Source organism: Dromiciops gliroides, chromosome X (genome assembly GCF_019393635.1).
Source record: "Dromiciops gliroides isolate mDroGli1 chromosome X, mDroGli1.pri, whole genome shotgun sequence".
Classification (NCBI taxonomy): domain Eukaryota; kingdom Metazoa; phylum Chordata; class Mammalia; order Microbiotheria; family Microbiotheriidae; genus Dromiciops; species Dromiciops gliroides.
In genome coordinates this window covers 4,503,415-4,519,590 of record NC_057867.1, presented here as the reverse complement: position 1 = coordinate 4,519,590, position 16,176 = coordinate 4,503,415, and the positions used below count along the sequence as shown (strand labels likewise).

Genomic DNA, 16,176 nt, shown 5'->3' with positions numbered 1-16,176 from the left:
TGTGTGCCCCCATGCCTCAGGCAACCAGGCAAAGCCCTGGGTCACAGAATAGTGGCCAATTTATACAATAGTAGAGAGCCTTTGCCCACTGGGAATTCCCTCTGCCTAGATAATATGGCCCCGTGCCCACAACATATATGACCCTGTGCCCACAACATTAGGGTCTCGGTGCTTAGCTTTGCCTCTGTGCCCCCCGTGTCTGGCATGGAGTAGGTGCATTAGAGATGTTGAAGAAATGAAGAGAAGGGGGAAGGAAGGAAGGAAGGAAGGAAGGAAGGAAGGAAGGAAGGAAGGAAGGAAGGAAGGAAGGAAGGAAGGAAGGAAGGGAGGAAGGGAGGGAGGGAAAGAAGGAAGAAAGGAAGGAAGGGAAGGAGAGAAGAAGGAAGGAAGGGAGGAAGGGAGGGAGGGAGGAAGGGCAAACAGACTCTTCTGGGTCCCTAGACATCAAATGGCAGGATCCAGGATAAATACAAAATGAGGAGGAGAGGAAGAAGGGGAAGGAGACAGAGAAGCAAAAGAGGGGGAGCCTTCCGGAACATACCTTGGAGTCTTTGGCATAGTATAGGGTCTTTCCTCGAATTCTGACGTATCTCCTCTTCCACCTCTGGAAAGAGCTGGTCTGTTTCAGTAAATGTCCTTCCTTCACACTTTTCTGAAAGACAGAGATGACAGACAAACATGAGTCAGCCAAGTAGACCAAGCCAGGGAAGTGTGTGTGTATGTGGGGCGGGGGGAAGCTGGCAGTGTAAAGCCCCCCACCGAAGAGACAGATAACCAAGTCTGGCTAGAGCGAAGCCTCACTCAAAGACCCAAGAAGATAATGGCACCTTGAGGCCGGTGAAGAGGCCCCAAGGCGCTCAGTCCTGGTGGTGGCAAGGGGCCTGCCTATTTCACTGCCCCCCTTGCCTCTGAACCCTAAGCCCCTATACTCAACTTCTAGCCCTGAGAGACCTTCCCACAAATGGTTTATCAGACTCCCTTAAGCCTTAGGGCCTGCTAGCAAAGGAGAAGGGGCTATGTTAGAATAGGATGGACCTTTAGGAAGGGTACAAGACCCCACATCTCCTCTAAGGGCACCCTTTATCCCTCCCTAGGCCCAGCCAAGCTCAGTCCTTGTGGGTCTGAAAAGCAGGGCATGTCCAAGAAGGCTCCTTCCCAGAGTCCAATGAGGCCTTGGCCTTATGTGCTCAAGAACCCTAAGTGAACCTCCCAATGCAAGTGGAAGTATATGCATGCATGCATGCATGCATCGGAGACACAAGGGAGAGCGGGGAACCCTTGGCCCCCCAATGGAGGCATTAGCTAACCCACCTTCCCTGGCAGCATGGAGAGGAAACATGCCACACCCTGCCTCCCTTAACTCTAGCAAGGCCAAGGGCATGCTGGGATCCAAATGCCCTACACAGTTTCTGTTGCTCACCCCCAACACTGAGGTTCGAGACTGCAAGGTATGCCCTTACAAGGTACCCACCTCAGCCAGGCACCCCCTGGGGTCACCCCTGGTGCAGGGAGACAAGAGAGATAGCCATGGATGAGACAGAAGAACAGAAACAGCAGACACACACAGAGGCCGTGCTAGGGAGAGCGGGTAGGGAAGAAGCCAAGGAAAATCTCCATCAACAAGGACAAAGCATTTCTTGCTTAAGTGTGACTTGATAAAAGCGGCATTTTCCACTTGGCCTGATCACAACAATTCACCCAAATTGGTTGATAATAAGGGAATGCAAAGGAACAACAGAATGCAGAGGCAGAGCAGGGGCTGGCACAGGACAGGCCCAGGAAAGGGCCCATTGGGCACAGGGAACCCCCTGGGCAGAAGGGTTCTGCCAGCTCCCAGGCCTACCATGATGGGGAGAGTGGGGCAGAGATGGAGAGACAGAGAGGGAGAGAGGGGGGAGAGAGACAGAGACAGAGAAGAGGAGACAGAAGGGTGAAAGAGACAGAGAGAAGGAGAGAAAGGAGGGAGAGAGACAGAGAGGGGGAAAGGGGGGAGGGGGGGAGAAGGGGAGAGACAGAAGGGACATACGCACACACAATACACACACATGCACATATACACACACACGCACACACACACACACACACACACACACACACACACACACACACACACAAAGAGAGACAGAGACGAGAGAATGAGCTCCAAAGAAGAGATGTTCTCAGGGTACTGGACTCCAGTCAGGCCATGGTCAAGGAAGCCCTGAGAGGTCAAGGCCAAAGCCAGACCCTCTGAACTAGTCTCTTCTCTCTGGGTCTGGCCCTCACCTGCCGCCTCTGGCCAGCTGCTGCTGCTCAGTAGTATGGCCAAACTACTGTGTCCCAGAGGCCCTGAGCTTGAACCCCAGATCTACTTCCATGCTCTTGCTCCTGGCTGTGCTCCCACTGGCCTCCTACATAAGATGAAGAACAGTGGGTACGAACAGGCAAAACATTGGAGGTCTCCCAGTTCCAACATCACCTCTGCTACCTGAGTGACCTTAAGTCACTTAACTCATCTGGACCTCACTCACTTCATCTGGACAATGAGGGCGTTCAGTTCGAGGGTCTCAGGCCCCTGCCCCTCATCCACCTCTAACATTCTGTAAAGGCATCACTCGATGCCCGGATGCATCCCTCCTTTTCTCAGCTCCAGCTACACCAAAGTGCATCCACTGGTTCACAGCCAGTCCTGCAGTCTGTCTTGAATGCTCACCACATCAGAACCTACTGGAATAAGCTACACGGAGCAACAAAAGATGGCTCCTACACACCAACTGCCCCTAACCCTCTTGCCTGCCAATGGACATTTCAGACAATAAGTGCCCACTCTTCCACCCCAGCCTGTAAGGCTGCTGCTCTTCAGCCTCTGGTGGCTCCCTGAATTGACATGGAAAGTCCCTTTTCCTCTCATCCATAAACTTGGGAATGTGTAGATTCAATGGCCTATAAGGCCTATGATGTGACTTTCTGGGTTCTAAAGCTCCCTCAGAGACCCCTTTCTACATCTTCACACAGCCTGTCCCCAAACACAGGATGTCCCAACAGCTGCAGGCTGGTGCCAGCACCTAGAAGAGGCTCTCAGACCGGGAGTTGGCAGCCTAGGCCTCCTAGCTGCCTTCCCTCTTTTTTTCTTCTCCTCCCCCTCCTCCCTCTTCCCTTTTTTCCTTCTTTCCTTCTTCCCTGAACAAACCAATGCTCCATTAAGTGGCTGTTGTGTGTAGGGGGCCTGCCTAGCCCAACTCCCTACAGCAGCCACTCAAATGAGCTGGATTTTTTTTTGTTTTGTTTTTTTAGTGAGGCAATTGGGGTTAAGTGACTTGCCCAGGGTCACACAGCTAGTAAGTGTTAAGTGTCTGAGGCTGGATTTGAACTCAGGTACTCCTGACTCCATGGCCGGTTCTCTATCCACTGTGCCATCTAGCTGCCCCGAGCTGGTTTTTTTTTTTGAGGGTGAGAGGGAGGATTTGAACCCAGGACTCTGTCATATTCCCTCTCCATACAACTAGGAACAGAAAGAAGGCATCAGCGTTGTACTAGACTGAGGGGGGCAGAAGAGGGATCACTTGGGGGTCCCTTCCTCCTGCTCAATGACCCAGACCAATCCATATGTCACCTTAGCTAATAACCATTCCCAGAACCCAGCAAAGACTGAGGAGGCTAAGGAGTGAAAGAGGAGGGAGGAGGAGGGGAAGGAGGGGGAGGGGAAGGGGAGGAGGAGGGAGAAGAGGGGGAAGAGGGAGGAGGAGGAGGGAGAGGAAGATCAGGAGGAGGAGGAGTGTGCCAGGTGCTCTTGGCACCTTATAACAGGTTGTGGAGCTACAGTCTCCAGTGTATAGAGGGGGAAATTGAGGTGCAAAGAGGAAGAGGTTCCCACAATTACAAGCATCAGAGGCTTTGAAGCCAGGTCTGCTGCCTCCAGACCTAGCCTGGCTCAGAGAATTGGGAACTGAAGAGACAGCCTAGGGGGACATGTGACAGCTGTCAGCAAATATCTGTGGCAGCAGGAGGCGCCAACACCTGGCACATGGTAGGTGCTTACTAAAGGCTTGCTAAATGCCCTGAATGCCAGACCCCATCCAGAGGGGAGCCCGTCTGGCCAAGCTGCCAACCAGGGCTTCGCAGAGCTAGCTGCCACCTCCCGAGTGCCCACCTCTCCACCTTTGGGTGCTGCTTCTCCCCCATGCCCCCCTCCCCCCCAGCTTGGTGCCCACATGCTGGTATAGCCAATGTGGCTATATTTAGCTCACATCATCTTTCCTCATAAATCAGAGCCTCCACTTCCCCAATCTGCTCAATTGCTCTCCTTGGGCCTCTCTCCAAAGTGTCTCTTTCTGGTACCAAAAAAGGCAGCGGGCAGGGCTGGGGGTGGCCAGGGAAGGCCAGTCACCTTGTTATGCCAGGATGCTCATCCCTCCCACCCAGAAATAGCCACCTGGCTGACCTGTCTGCCCAGACCTGCCTGTCTCCTCTTGCCTTAAGTGACCAGGGTTCTTAGACCCAGGGCCTCTGGGCAGGAGGGAGGCATCTGATTTGTGTACAGGTAGAGCAAAGCAATTATCTGAGAGGCAGTCCAAGCCTGAAAACTCTCTCCCTGCCCAGTGCGGCCGGCCTTCCTTAACTTACCTTGTATCTCATTGGCTTGGTCCCCTCTCCTTCCTGCCCCCTCCCCTCAGCTCTCTGCAAACACACCAAAAGGCTAAAGCTCTCCAAGCACTGGCTGGATGACTACTTGGGTATGTGTTGCAGAATGGGTCCTTTGAGGGGAATGAGGTTCCTTCTAATTCAGGGATTCAATGACTTGTACCTGGAAGGCCCTTGTTAACTGGGAAGGGTGGTCCCTTTGTGTATCTGCAGAGGGCTGGGATGGGGTGGGGGCTGAGCCAACAGACCACCACAAAAGATGGATCTTTTTAGGAAAGCCGCATTGGGCACTGAACTACAAAGCAAGAGTCTTGGGTTTGAGTCCTGGGTGAACTTCACCCTCTGACCTTCTGATTTCTCTACAAAGACTGCAAGCCCAACCTTGGGGGCTCTCAATAACTATTACCTCTGATGGAATCTCTACCCTTCCTCATAGTAACACTCTCTGGGGCTTGGCTTTCTTGCCATTGGGCTATGACCTTTGCCCAGTGGGGTACAACTTTGGCTTTCTCCTTGTGCATTGCACATTGTAGACTGCTGTTCCCTTTTGGAATCAACCCTGGGCTCACTCCTCCCTCCTCTTGGGCCTCAGGGCTCAGAAAATGCCACCTCCCAGGCCAGACTCCATCATAGGCCACCCTACCCACCAGTCTTCTGTCCCAAGTACCAACCTTCCCAGGGCCTCTGGATGTCACTCAGCCTCTCAGCCTCAGTTGAAAAGCACAGTATGTCCTTGTGCTCTCCCTTCCCAGGGGACCCTAACTTCAGGGCTACCTAAGACCCCCAGGGTTCAGTGAATCAAACAAAGCCCAAGCAAAGGCCAGAAAAGGACTGGCTTGGAGCTCTCTGATCTGCACCAGAAAAGAAAACTGAAACACCACAAAACTCATGTTTTCCAGGCTCATGTTGCTCCCTCAGAATTCACTCTCAGATTCAGAGTGATTGAAAGCAATCATGGCTCCCTGACGGCACTGCGCCCCCTGCCACCGCAGGATATTGAACCGACATGAAATTGACAAGCCCAAGCCTTCTGAATATTTATGCTGATAACTAGCCTGTCACCTATCCTGTCTGGCCCCCGCTTAGCTCCCCACCAGGGATCATTTCCGACTCTGTCTGAGGGAGACACGAAGGGAAAGTAAAGAAGGGCAGGGCCCATGAGCCAGAGGAGAGAATGGAGGCCAAGGCATGCTGGGAGGATGCAAAGAGAAACCATTTAGCAAGCAGAGAGACATAAAGAGACATGGACAACCCCAAGGAGGGTGGCATAGGTGCTGAGGATCCTGGTCATTCACGACTTCTTCCAGCCCCCTCCCCCACTTTCCAAGTTGAGTCTTCTCCTCCCCAGGCCCTTAAAGCCATCCTCAGAAGCCAGGAGCTTGAGGCCCATGGCCACCTTGGCTGGGCAGCACAGAGGACCTGGGTTCCAATCCTGTATCTGCCACATCACTTGACAGCTGAGTGGCCTTAGACAAATACCTTCTCTTCTTGATGATGGGGATGAAAGGTTTGGGTCCCCTCCAGGTCTAACATGGTGCTATGAGCTGGGTGATTCCCTCTCTGGGCCTCAGTTTCTTCTTCTGTAGTCCATCAGACTACATGCCCCAAGGTTCCTTTCAGCCCAGCATCTATGATTTCATGACCCCAGGCTAGTTGGGTCAGATCAGGGCAAGGGGCCAAGCTGTCTTATTGGCTGCATGGGGCTGGCAGGAAGAGTGAGGCAGGGCCTTGGGGCTCAATTCCAAGCCTGTGCCACCTTGCGGGCTCTCAATTTCCCCTGCTGTTAATTGAGGAGGGGTATAGTGACAACCATTAAGCCAGCCACATACAGAAGAAACAAGAGGCCCTGGGATACTGTCTCCTTTTCCCATCCTAAGCTGGTGCCCCAAGAGGGAAGTCCAACTTTCTTCCCTCCCTGGCCCCAGTATTTGCCTGGGGATGGATGGTGAGCCAAGCCCTCTTCTACATCTCCCATGTCCACATTGAAAATGGCTGCACGGGCATGAAGGCATTAGGTCTCAGGAAGAGAGAAGGTTTAAAGGGCAGGGAAGTATAGAAAGGCTGAAGGAAAGGCCCTTGGCCTGTAGGCATACCCATCCTACCCATTTTCCTGAGGGGAAAGTCACTGAATAAGGAGGTGCTAGAAACTCACTTCTGAGAGCACAGTTCTGCATCTCTGGTGCTTAGCTAGAGCAGAGGAGGCGATCATCTGGTGTGAAGGCAGGTAACCCTTGGCCTGAAGCTCCAGAAACCTGGTAGAGAGACTCCCTGGCTTCTTCCAAAGCCTAGGGATGGAGCAGAGCCCTGCATCACTACCAGTACACTCCTGTGCCAGGTACTGTGCTAAGTGCAGGGGAGGCCATGACAGGGGCATCTGAGAGACCAGCAAAGGCCTCCTGCTGACAACAGGCTTGAAGCCAAGTCTTGAAGGAAGCAGAGGTGAGGGGCAACGCATACCAAAAGCATGGGGAACGGCCAAGGCAAAGGCACGGAGATGGGAGATGGAGGAAGGGAAGCAAGTGGAAGATTACTGAAAACAGGGCCAAACAGAACATTCTCGATTTGTTTCCAGAGGTAACAGGGAGGGGGCCTGTGTTGAAAGGTAAAAAGGCCAAGGATGTCACCTCAATGACAAGCCTGGGTGACTGGGGGAGACAGCTTGGCCCCTTGCCCTGATCTGACCCAACTAGCCTGGGGTCATGAAATCATAGATGCTGGGCTGAAAGGAACCTTGGGGCATGTAGTCTGATGGACTACAGAAGAAGAAACTGAGGTCCAGAGAGTGAATCACCCAGCTCATAGCACCATGTTAGACCTGGAGGGGACCCAAACCTTTCATCCCCATCATTAAGAAGAGAAGTTGTCAAGTGATGTGGGCAGGGGAGACTTTGGGGGGAAAGCTCGTGAGTTGTTTCAGATGCACTGGACATCACTGCACTACACCACAGGCCTGGCTGCCCAAAGCTTAATAAATGCTTGCTGACTCACTGGACATACTGTACTTAAGCACAGGCTAGATGATGTAATACCAACAACTAAAAATCTGGGTTTCAATCCTTCCTCTGATACTTCTTAGCTCTGAGCCCGTTTCCTCCTGTCATAGCTGCCTACAGAGATTCTGTGAGGTTCACCTGAGCTAATATGCATAAAACCTCTTCAGAAATCCAAGGCTACGGAAATGGTGTAGACAAGGTGGCTCTCCTGACCAACCTGACCAACATTATTTCGGTTCCCCCAGATACCCACCTCTCGCAAAAATAGCTGAGGCTGCTAGAACCTCTCCAGCCCTCCCACCCCCAGGCCCCAGTGCAGCAGAAAACATCCACTAGAAAATTCTCGACAGGCTTGTAGCAAGAGGCCAAGTCCCCATCTCTAAGCAGCACCTGTGAGCAGCTTGCTTGGGAAAGTCGGGAGACCTGGGCCCCAAAACTGACTCTGAGGGACCTTTAGCAAGGCTCTTTCCTGCCCCGCCCCGGCCCTTTCTGGGCCTCAGGACCCCTCTGTGGGCTCAGTACTGTCTAAGGGCCCTGCTCAGACACCCTGAGGCTGAGCTGCTTCAGCTGCTGTCATTGCTTCTGTTGCCCCCATTTCCGTGGGTCTGAGTCCCTCTGCTAGCCCGGATTTGGGGGTCTTGCCTCTCCTAGATTGGGCCATCTCTTTGAATCCCTCAGCCACTATTTTATTTTATTTTATTTTTTGCCGGGCAATGAGGGTTAAGTGACTTGCCCATGGTCACACAACTAGTGTCTGAGGTCGGATTTGAACGCAAGTCCTCCTGAATCCAGGGCCAGTGCTTTATCCACTGTGCCACCTAGTTGCCCCCTGTCAGCCACAATTTTAGCAGTGGCTTCTCTTTGCATCATCTTGGGGAAAGGCCCAAGAGGAATCGGGTAGGAGGGAGGGAGCAGCCACAGTGAGCTCAGGAGACAGCTCCTGGGTCAATATGACTGAGCCCTAGAACCCTGAGCCCTAGTGTGAAGGAGAGTAATGGGAAACAGAGGGCTAGAGAATGAGTCAAGAGAGTCAGAAGCAGCAGGTTCTGTTTTATCCCACAAGCAATAGGGAGCCACTGAGGGGTTTTGAGCAGGGGAATCACCTACTCAGACCTGGGCCTCAGGAAGGTCATTTTGGCAGGCGTGTGGGGGATGGAGAGGAGGAACAGGGCAGGACCAGGCAAGAAATGACAAGGCCCCATCTACAATGATGGGAGTGGAGAAAGGGCTAACACGTAAGTTAGGAGAAGGCAGGATTGAGGGGACTTGCTGCTGGTGGGGAGTGGGGTGAAGAGTTGTGGATGATTCCAGTGCTTCAAATCTGGATGCCCTCAAAAGAAATAGGGAAGTCTATAAGAGGGAAGGGCACAGAAGTTGAGCAGCTATTTTGAAGGTGCTGAGGTAGAGATGCCAATGGAACATCCAGGTGAAGACGCCTAGTGGAGGCTGAACATGTGAGACACAGAGAGATTACATGGGAATAAACGAAATGGTGAAGAGACACAGGTGGGGGAGACCAGGACAGAACCTCAGGAAAACAAACACCCATACTCGGGGGCTGGAAGCTAGGTAATGACCCAACACAGGAGAAAAGAGCCGCCCAGAGGCCAAAGAGGGTGTTGTTGGGCTCTTCGTGAATCCATTTGGGGTTTCTTGGCAGAGATACTGGAGTGCTTGGGCATTTCCTTCTCCAGCTTATTTTACAGATGAGGAAACTGAGGGAGACAGGGTGAAGTGACTTGCCCAGGATCACACAGCTAATAATTGTCTGAGGCCACATTTGGACTCAGGTTTTCCTGACTCCAGGCCCAAAACTCTAGCCACTGTAGTACCACCCCAAAGAGGGTGATGACTAAGCATATGCCATTGGGTTTAGCTCACTCTGCAATGAATGGGGATGTTGGAAGCCTGACTGCAAGGGATGGAGAAGTGAGGGGTAAAGGTTGGACAAAGGAGACAATGAAAATAGGTGTGACTTCCTGGGAGCTTGGTGGGGATAAAGGATGACAGTTTGGGCGGATGGCAGGGCCAAGAGAAGGGCTTTTGAGGATGGCAAAGGTCTGGGCATGCATGCAGGTAGGGGCACTGGCAGTGATTGAGCCATCAGATGGGGAAAAGGGATGAAAGATGAGAGATAAGGAAGGTGGGGCAGCTAGGTGGTGCAGTGTATAAAGCACCAGTCCTGGATTCAGGAGGACCTGAGTTCAAATCTGACCTCAGACACAACACTTACTAGCTGTGTGACCCTGGGCAAGTCACTTAACCCTCATTGCCCCACAAAAAAGAAAAGAAAAGATAGATAAGGAAGGAAGAACAGATGGGACAAGCTCTCTGCCAAACCACATACAAACCAGGTTCAAGGGAGAAAGCAATAACAAATAATTGTTATATGGTGCTTGGCATATACAGGGTATCCCCAAAGTCTTAAGGCAGTTTTAGGAATGCTTAAAACTGCCCTAAGACTTTTGGGACATGCTGTATTATTAAACTTGAGGGAAATACTACAGGTATCATTGGCTCCATTATGGATGAGGAAGTATGAGGTTCACCTAATAACTGTTTGAGGTGGGATTTGAATGCAAATCTTTTTTAATGGGTTATTTTATTTATTTTTTGTTTATTTTAATTTTTATTGGTGAGGCAATAGGGGTTAAGTGACTTGCCCAGGATCATACAGCTAATAAGTGTCAAGTGTCTGAGGCTGGATTTGAACTCAGGTCCTCCTGAATTCAGGGCCAGTGCTTTATCCACTGCACCACCTAGCTGCCCCCTTGAATGCAAATCTTTGAAAGACTGGCTTTGATACAAAAGAGCCAACTACTCCTCAAAGACTGAGCAAAGGAAGAGAGGACAGAAACTATATAGGAGTTTATTTTTTTTTTTTGCGGGGCAATGAGGGTTAAGTGACTTGCCCAGGATCACACGGCTAGTAATTATCAAGTGTCTGAGGCCAGATTTGAACTCAGGTCCTCCTGAATCCAGGGCTGGTGCTTTATCCACTGTGCCACTTAGCTGCCCCTAGGCGTTTCAAGTTATAGGAGATGGAGAAGAAAAGGCAGCTCATGACATCAGGCTTCACATTTCTCAGGTACGTAGAAGGTGAGGTCTTCTGTCAAGAGAAAGGGGGTGGTATGGTAGTGCTTACAGTCAATAAGGTAAGAACCAAAGGATTGCCATGCAACAGTGAGGGCCCAGCTGAGACTGATTAGCATGAATCTGCAACGGACACAGCCAGTACAGTTGCCTGATTTCCTGTAGCAGAGTTCAGCAGTGAGGCAGTGTAGGAAAGGAACAGAGAAGGTAAATGGGGTATGTGGGGGGGGAGGTGGCACCAAAGAACAATATGGCCAAGGGGCAAGAGAGTCAAGAGTGGATGGCAGGGTCGAGTTGGGTCAGAGAAGAAAATGAGAGAAGAGCAGAGTGGATGGAAAGGAAGAATGGGGAGGGATGGAGTGACTGCACATCATGATGATGATGAGGACTAGATTTAGACCAAGTGAGGCAGAGGGAGCAGTTGGATACAGAAGAAAAGGAGATTAGGGTGAGACTAGGACCAATGGCAAGGAGTGGCCCTTTAGCCCTCAGGTCATGGAGGAAACCCTGGTGTCCTGGTGAACAGAACTGAAGCTTTGGGCTAGTGGAGGAAAGTCGTGGACTCCAAGGTTCCTGCTCCAGGATCTCCAGCCCGATCTGGGCTTCTTCTCTAGATGGAGCCTTGGCACCCATCTAATCTAATCTATCCTTTGCCCCAGATGCCATTCAGACCCTCTCATTCCAAATCCATTTCATAAAATTAAAGGGCTTTTTTGCACGAATAAAAATCAATGTAGTTAGAATAAGAGAAATTACTGATCAGGGGGAAAATTTACAGCAAATAGCACTCCTAAGATATAGTGTACATATGGAAGTGATCTAAGTAGATCAAGTGCCACACAAGCGAATTTAAAAAGAAGAAATGCAAAGTATCACAAACCATGTGAAAGAGTGCTCCAAATCACTAAGAGGAGAAATGCAAATTTAAACAACTCTTACCCATGATTTTGGCAAGGATAACAAAAGCCTGTCTAAGTTAAAAAAAAACAACATTTATGACTGTACCAAGTTCTCCACCTCATTTATCTCTTTTCTGCTGTAGAAATACTTGATTGAATGGAGACAGCTAAGCAGCTCTCTGGCCTGAGAGTGGCAAGCTACGCTCTGGAAAGCCCAGAATCCTCCCATTTCTTCCTCCCCTGAATTTGGCCTGCAGGCCTAAGGACCATCAGGAGTAAGCTTTCCTCTGCCTGGCCCCTGCCAGAGACCCCTGGAAAGCAGAAGTTCTGGGGGGGGGGGTCTTTGAAGGGTGGGGATGTCAGGAGGCCAAGCAAGAAGATGGAAAAAGGCAAGGAGGGTATGAAGTAAAGTCTGGAAGGAGAGAGGAGACAGGCAAAGGTCAGGGTGGGTGTGTGCATAGGGAGGCGGACCAGGGATAGTCTAGTAAGGAAAACACAAAGAACGAGGAGCGATCACATGTCCTGAATCCTGCTTTCGACATGTACTAGCTGTGTGACCCAGGACAAGTCACTTAACCCCTGGGAGTAGGGAGGGGAGAGCTGGCAAATGTTTAACAACTCGGCTTTCCCTGGGGAAAAAAGTACGCACAGACACTTTGAAGTTGAGTCTGCATTCTTAATACTTTCTGAAGTCTGGACATTCAACAAAACAATAAGTGATCACCCAGAAAATGTAGGAATTGCTTTTGTGAGCTTATTAGAGCTGCCTCCAGCACACTGCTGCCTATGAGCCTCAGTTTACTGATCTGTAAAATGGAGATAATAATCTTTCTATCTCACAGGTTGCTATGAGGCTCAAGGGAGTTTAGCAAAGAGAACATGCACTCCTGGGGCCCAGAGATAGCTTCTCTTTTTTGTCTCTGTCTCCCAGGCTCTCGAACACAGATTCTTTGGAAAGGTCTGTTAAATCCAATTCTTTATCTCACATCGAACTCAGAGGCCACTCAAAGAAAGGACACCCAGGAGACAATCCCATCATGAGCCCCGGGGTTACAGAAGAACATAAGGCACCCTGGAAAGCAGGAAAGAAGTGTACCAGGAGGGACCCACTCAAGAGAAAGCTACTGAGCCCGGGCTTGGGGGTCCCCAATCGGAGCCAGGCCTGGCCCGACTGTCCACAAACAGAACTCTCAGAGAGGGAAGATGCTACTCAGGTCAGGGGCAGGAACAAAGTAGCAACAGTGGAAGCCACGGGCACTTTCCAGATGTTAGCTCATCTGTCAGTCACATAACAAGCATTTATTAGGCACCTTCTATATATCAGGCAATATGCTGAGCACAGGGGACACAAAGAAAAGGCAAAAATAGTCTGACATCCTAACGGGAGAGAGAACACACGAATGACTACACGGTAACAAGCTACAGATGGGCTGCGTGGGAGATCATCTCAGAGGGAAGGCCCTAGCCTTAAGAGGGATCTGAGGGGAGGGGAAGCCAATGCGTTCCTGGCTGTGACAATGGAGTCTCTTGGATGAGGCACAACCAGGCCAGAGAGCAAAGTACAAGAAGGCTGGAAAGGCAGGAGGGCTTTGACACCAAACGGAGTTTCGTATTTGATCCTGGAGGCAAAAGTTCATAAAGTGTGTGTGTGTGTGTGGGGGGGGGGTAACATGGTCAAGCCTTTGCTTTAGGAAAATCACGCTGACAGCTGAGGGAAAGACAGGGTGAGCCCCACCCCCACCGGCAGCTGTTACAACAATCCAGGGGGAGCAGTGTCCAAGGAGAAGGGAGAGAGTTCGAGAGATGTCCCAAAGGTGCAATGGCCAGGCCTTGGCACCATATTGCATCTGGGGGGTGAGAGAGTGAGGAGTGTAGAGTGACTCCCAGGCTGGGAGCTTGAGGTATGGGAAGGATGGAAAAGAGGAAGAGGCAGGGTTTAGGGGGATGGGTAACTTTGGAGAGAACAGTTTGGGTAGAATGATGAAGTTGGAAACCAGACTGGAGATACTTAAGAAAGGAAGAAAGGAGTAAGTGGAGGCACCTAGTGTAGACATCTTTCTCAAGGAATTGAGCCACAAAAAGGTGGGGGGGGGCAGTGTCAGAGGAGAAGGGAGGCTAACAGCTACTGGAGGTAGCTGGACCAAGTAAGGTTTTTTTTTTCAGGATGGGAGGAGACGGGTGTGTTTGTAGGCAGCAGGAAAGGAACTAGTAGCTAGGGAGAGACTGAAGATAAACGAGAGAGAGGGGACGATGGTGGGGCACTCTGCTGGAGAAGACAGGAGGGGATGGGATCACTTCTGCAAGTAGGGAGGTTGGCCTTGGCAAGGAGAAGGACCGCCTCTTCACTCAAGACAAGGGTGAAGGAGGAGATGAGGAAGGAAGGAGGGAAGATGTCTGAGTGCTGGGAAATGAGGAGGAGGGGAAAAGAGGGAGTGCTCAGTGAATGGCCTTAGTTTTCTTCAGGGAAGTATGAGAATAGGTCCTCACCTGAGAAGATGGGGAGCAGTGTAAGGAGAGATGGGAAGGTTTGGAATAGCTGCTATGGCAAGTGGGGCAGTGGGTTGACAAGGGAGGTACCAAAAGATTGCTTTGCTGCAGTGAGGGCCCAAGCAAGATGCTGTAACATAAAATGAGGTGCTGCTCTTGAGAGGCTTGACCTGGGAGAGGGGGCTTTTCTGGGTGAAGAAGCAGCATTCGTCCTTCACGCCTCATCCTGCAGGCCAAAGGCCCAGTAACAGCACCAGAGAGACCTGGCCTGAACAGCCTCTTCTTGGCAAAGAGTTGGTGTCTGGGGTGGGTGAGGAGGCCCAGTAGCTCGCCCTGAGAGCCAGTGCCTGCACATCCCAGTTCTTTCCTTTTTCTCACCCCTTAGAGATAACCAGGCCTTGAGAAAACCACACATCTAGAATTGGAAGAGTCTTAGGAGCTATCTGGTTCACGCCCAGCATTTTTGGGCAGAGCAAGCCAAGGGAGCCCAGAAGGAAAGTGACTCAGCTAAAGTCCCAAGGCCTGTGACTGGTAGTCATGATTCAAACCTAGGGCCTCTTCTGAAATCCACTGAACAAGGGAGCCAGCTTGGTGTAGGTCCACTCACTGATGGCAGAAAGAGCCTCAGAGATGTGTTTACCCCACACCTGGCCAAGAATGCCCTCAATAACACTTCCAGCAAGTGGGCACCCAGGCTCTCTGCTTCTCGTTATGTCCCAAGACAGTTGGTTTCACTTCGGACCAGGTCTAAGAGTGTGAAAGGTTCCCCCACCCCACCCCACCACTCTGCAACTTCCACCAAGGTTTTCCACCTAAGATGGAGCATAATCAGCAGAACCCTTCTCCCAAATGAGAGCCCTACAAATATCTGAATCCCTCTATCATGTCCTCACTGAAGCTTCTCATTTCCAGGCCCTTCCATGGAGCCTCTTCTGGTTGTTGTTGTTTGTCCTTCCTTCTGGAAGAGAAGCATGACATCACCCTGATGTCATGACTTGCAGTGAATTGGATTTAAGTGAGGGAGGGCTGTGCAAGGTCACCAACCTCACTCACTTTCTCCTCCAGAGCCATCTGGGTCCAGTAGCAAGATATAGATCAGGACTACTGGAGATGGCCTCGAATATTTAAGACTTGCCCAGGGTCACACAGCTAGTAAGTTTCTGAGGTCCTCTTGACTCCAAGGCCAATGCTCTATCCCCTGCAGCGCCAACTAGCTGCCTCTTCTGGTATGGTTGAGGTCTCTTACCATTCTGGCTTCCCTCCCCTGCATGTGACTAATGGCCTTTCTTAACTGTGGCACCCAGGAGGGAACAAAATGCTCCCAGGGTGGTCTGAGAATGGCAGGGTACACAGAGACCATGATCCCCCTCTTCCTGGACATCATGCCTCTCTTAGGAGCACCCAAGGCTGAGACTCCTTTCTTGGCCCCACAAAGATAAAGCACACTCTCTTTCCTCAAAGAGTTTATAGGCAAAATAGGCAAGGACAGCCAAAGTCACTCTGAATGGTGAATTGAAGGTAATAAACACAAGAGAAGTGTCCCCATGATGTTCTGGCCAGGGCAAGAAAAGAGACTTCCAAGGCACCCAATGGTGACTCACGGCTTGATGTGGGCAGATGAGGGAAGACTATTCTAAGCCTTTGGGGTGACCAAAGCTTGGCAGCAGGAGAGCAGAGCAAGAAACAACAAAGGCTTAGCCTTGGCAGGAAGGCTGAGTGGCAGCTTAGAGAAGGAAGTTCGGTGACCACATTGGGTCCCTGGGCCTCAGTCTTAAGTGCTGCATAGATCAGAGAGACCAGGGCTTTAAGCTATCTTATCTAGCATCCCAGCTTTATTCACTGACCCAAGCATGACAAAGCAAGGCTGGAGCTAACTACCCATGCTCCTGCCCATCCTGAGTCCACAGCAGCCTGTGAGCACGCCATGCTTCTTCCTTGCCTCCCTCCCTCCGACCATCTGTCCATCTGTCCCATTTCTACCCATCTCTCTGATCACCCTCTGGAGCTCTGATGGATTACAGTGGAAACTCCTTGAGGGGAGAGGCTGCTTTTCCATTCATCTTCAGAACAAAGGAGAGACCTAC

At 51.1% G+C, this 16,176-nt stretch overlaps 1 protein-coding gene across 1 annotated transcript in view; it reads right to left on the bottom strand.

The window, feature by feature from the left end:
- DGKK (diacylglycerol kinase kappa) overlaps positions 1-16,176 on the bottom strand; it is a 145,034-nt gene that overhangs the window by 59,848 nt on the left and 69,010 nt on the right. Inside the window, exon 2 of the mRNA XM_043974250.1 lies at positions 542-652. Coding sequence (XP_043830185.1) covers positions 542-652 — 111 coding nt within the window. The remainder of the gene's footprint in view (positions 1-541; positions 653-16,176) is intronic.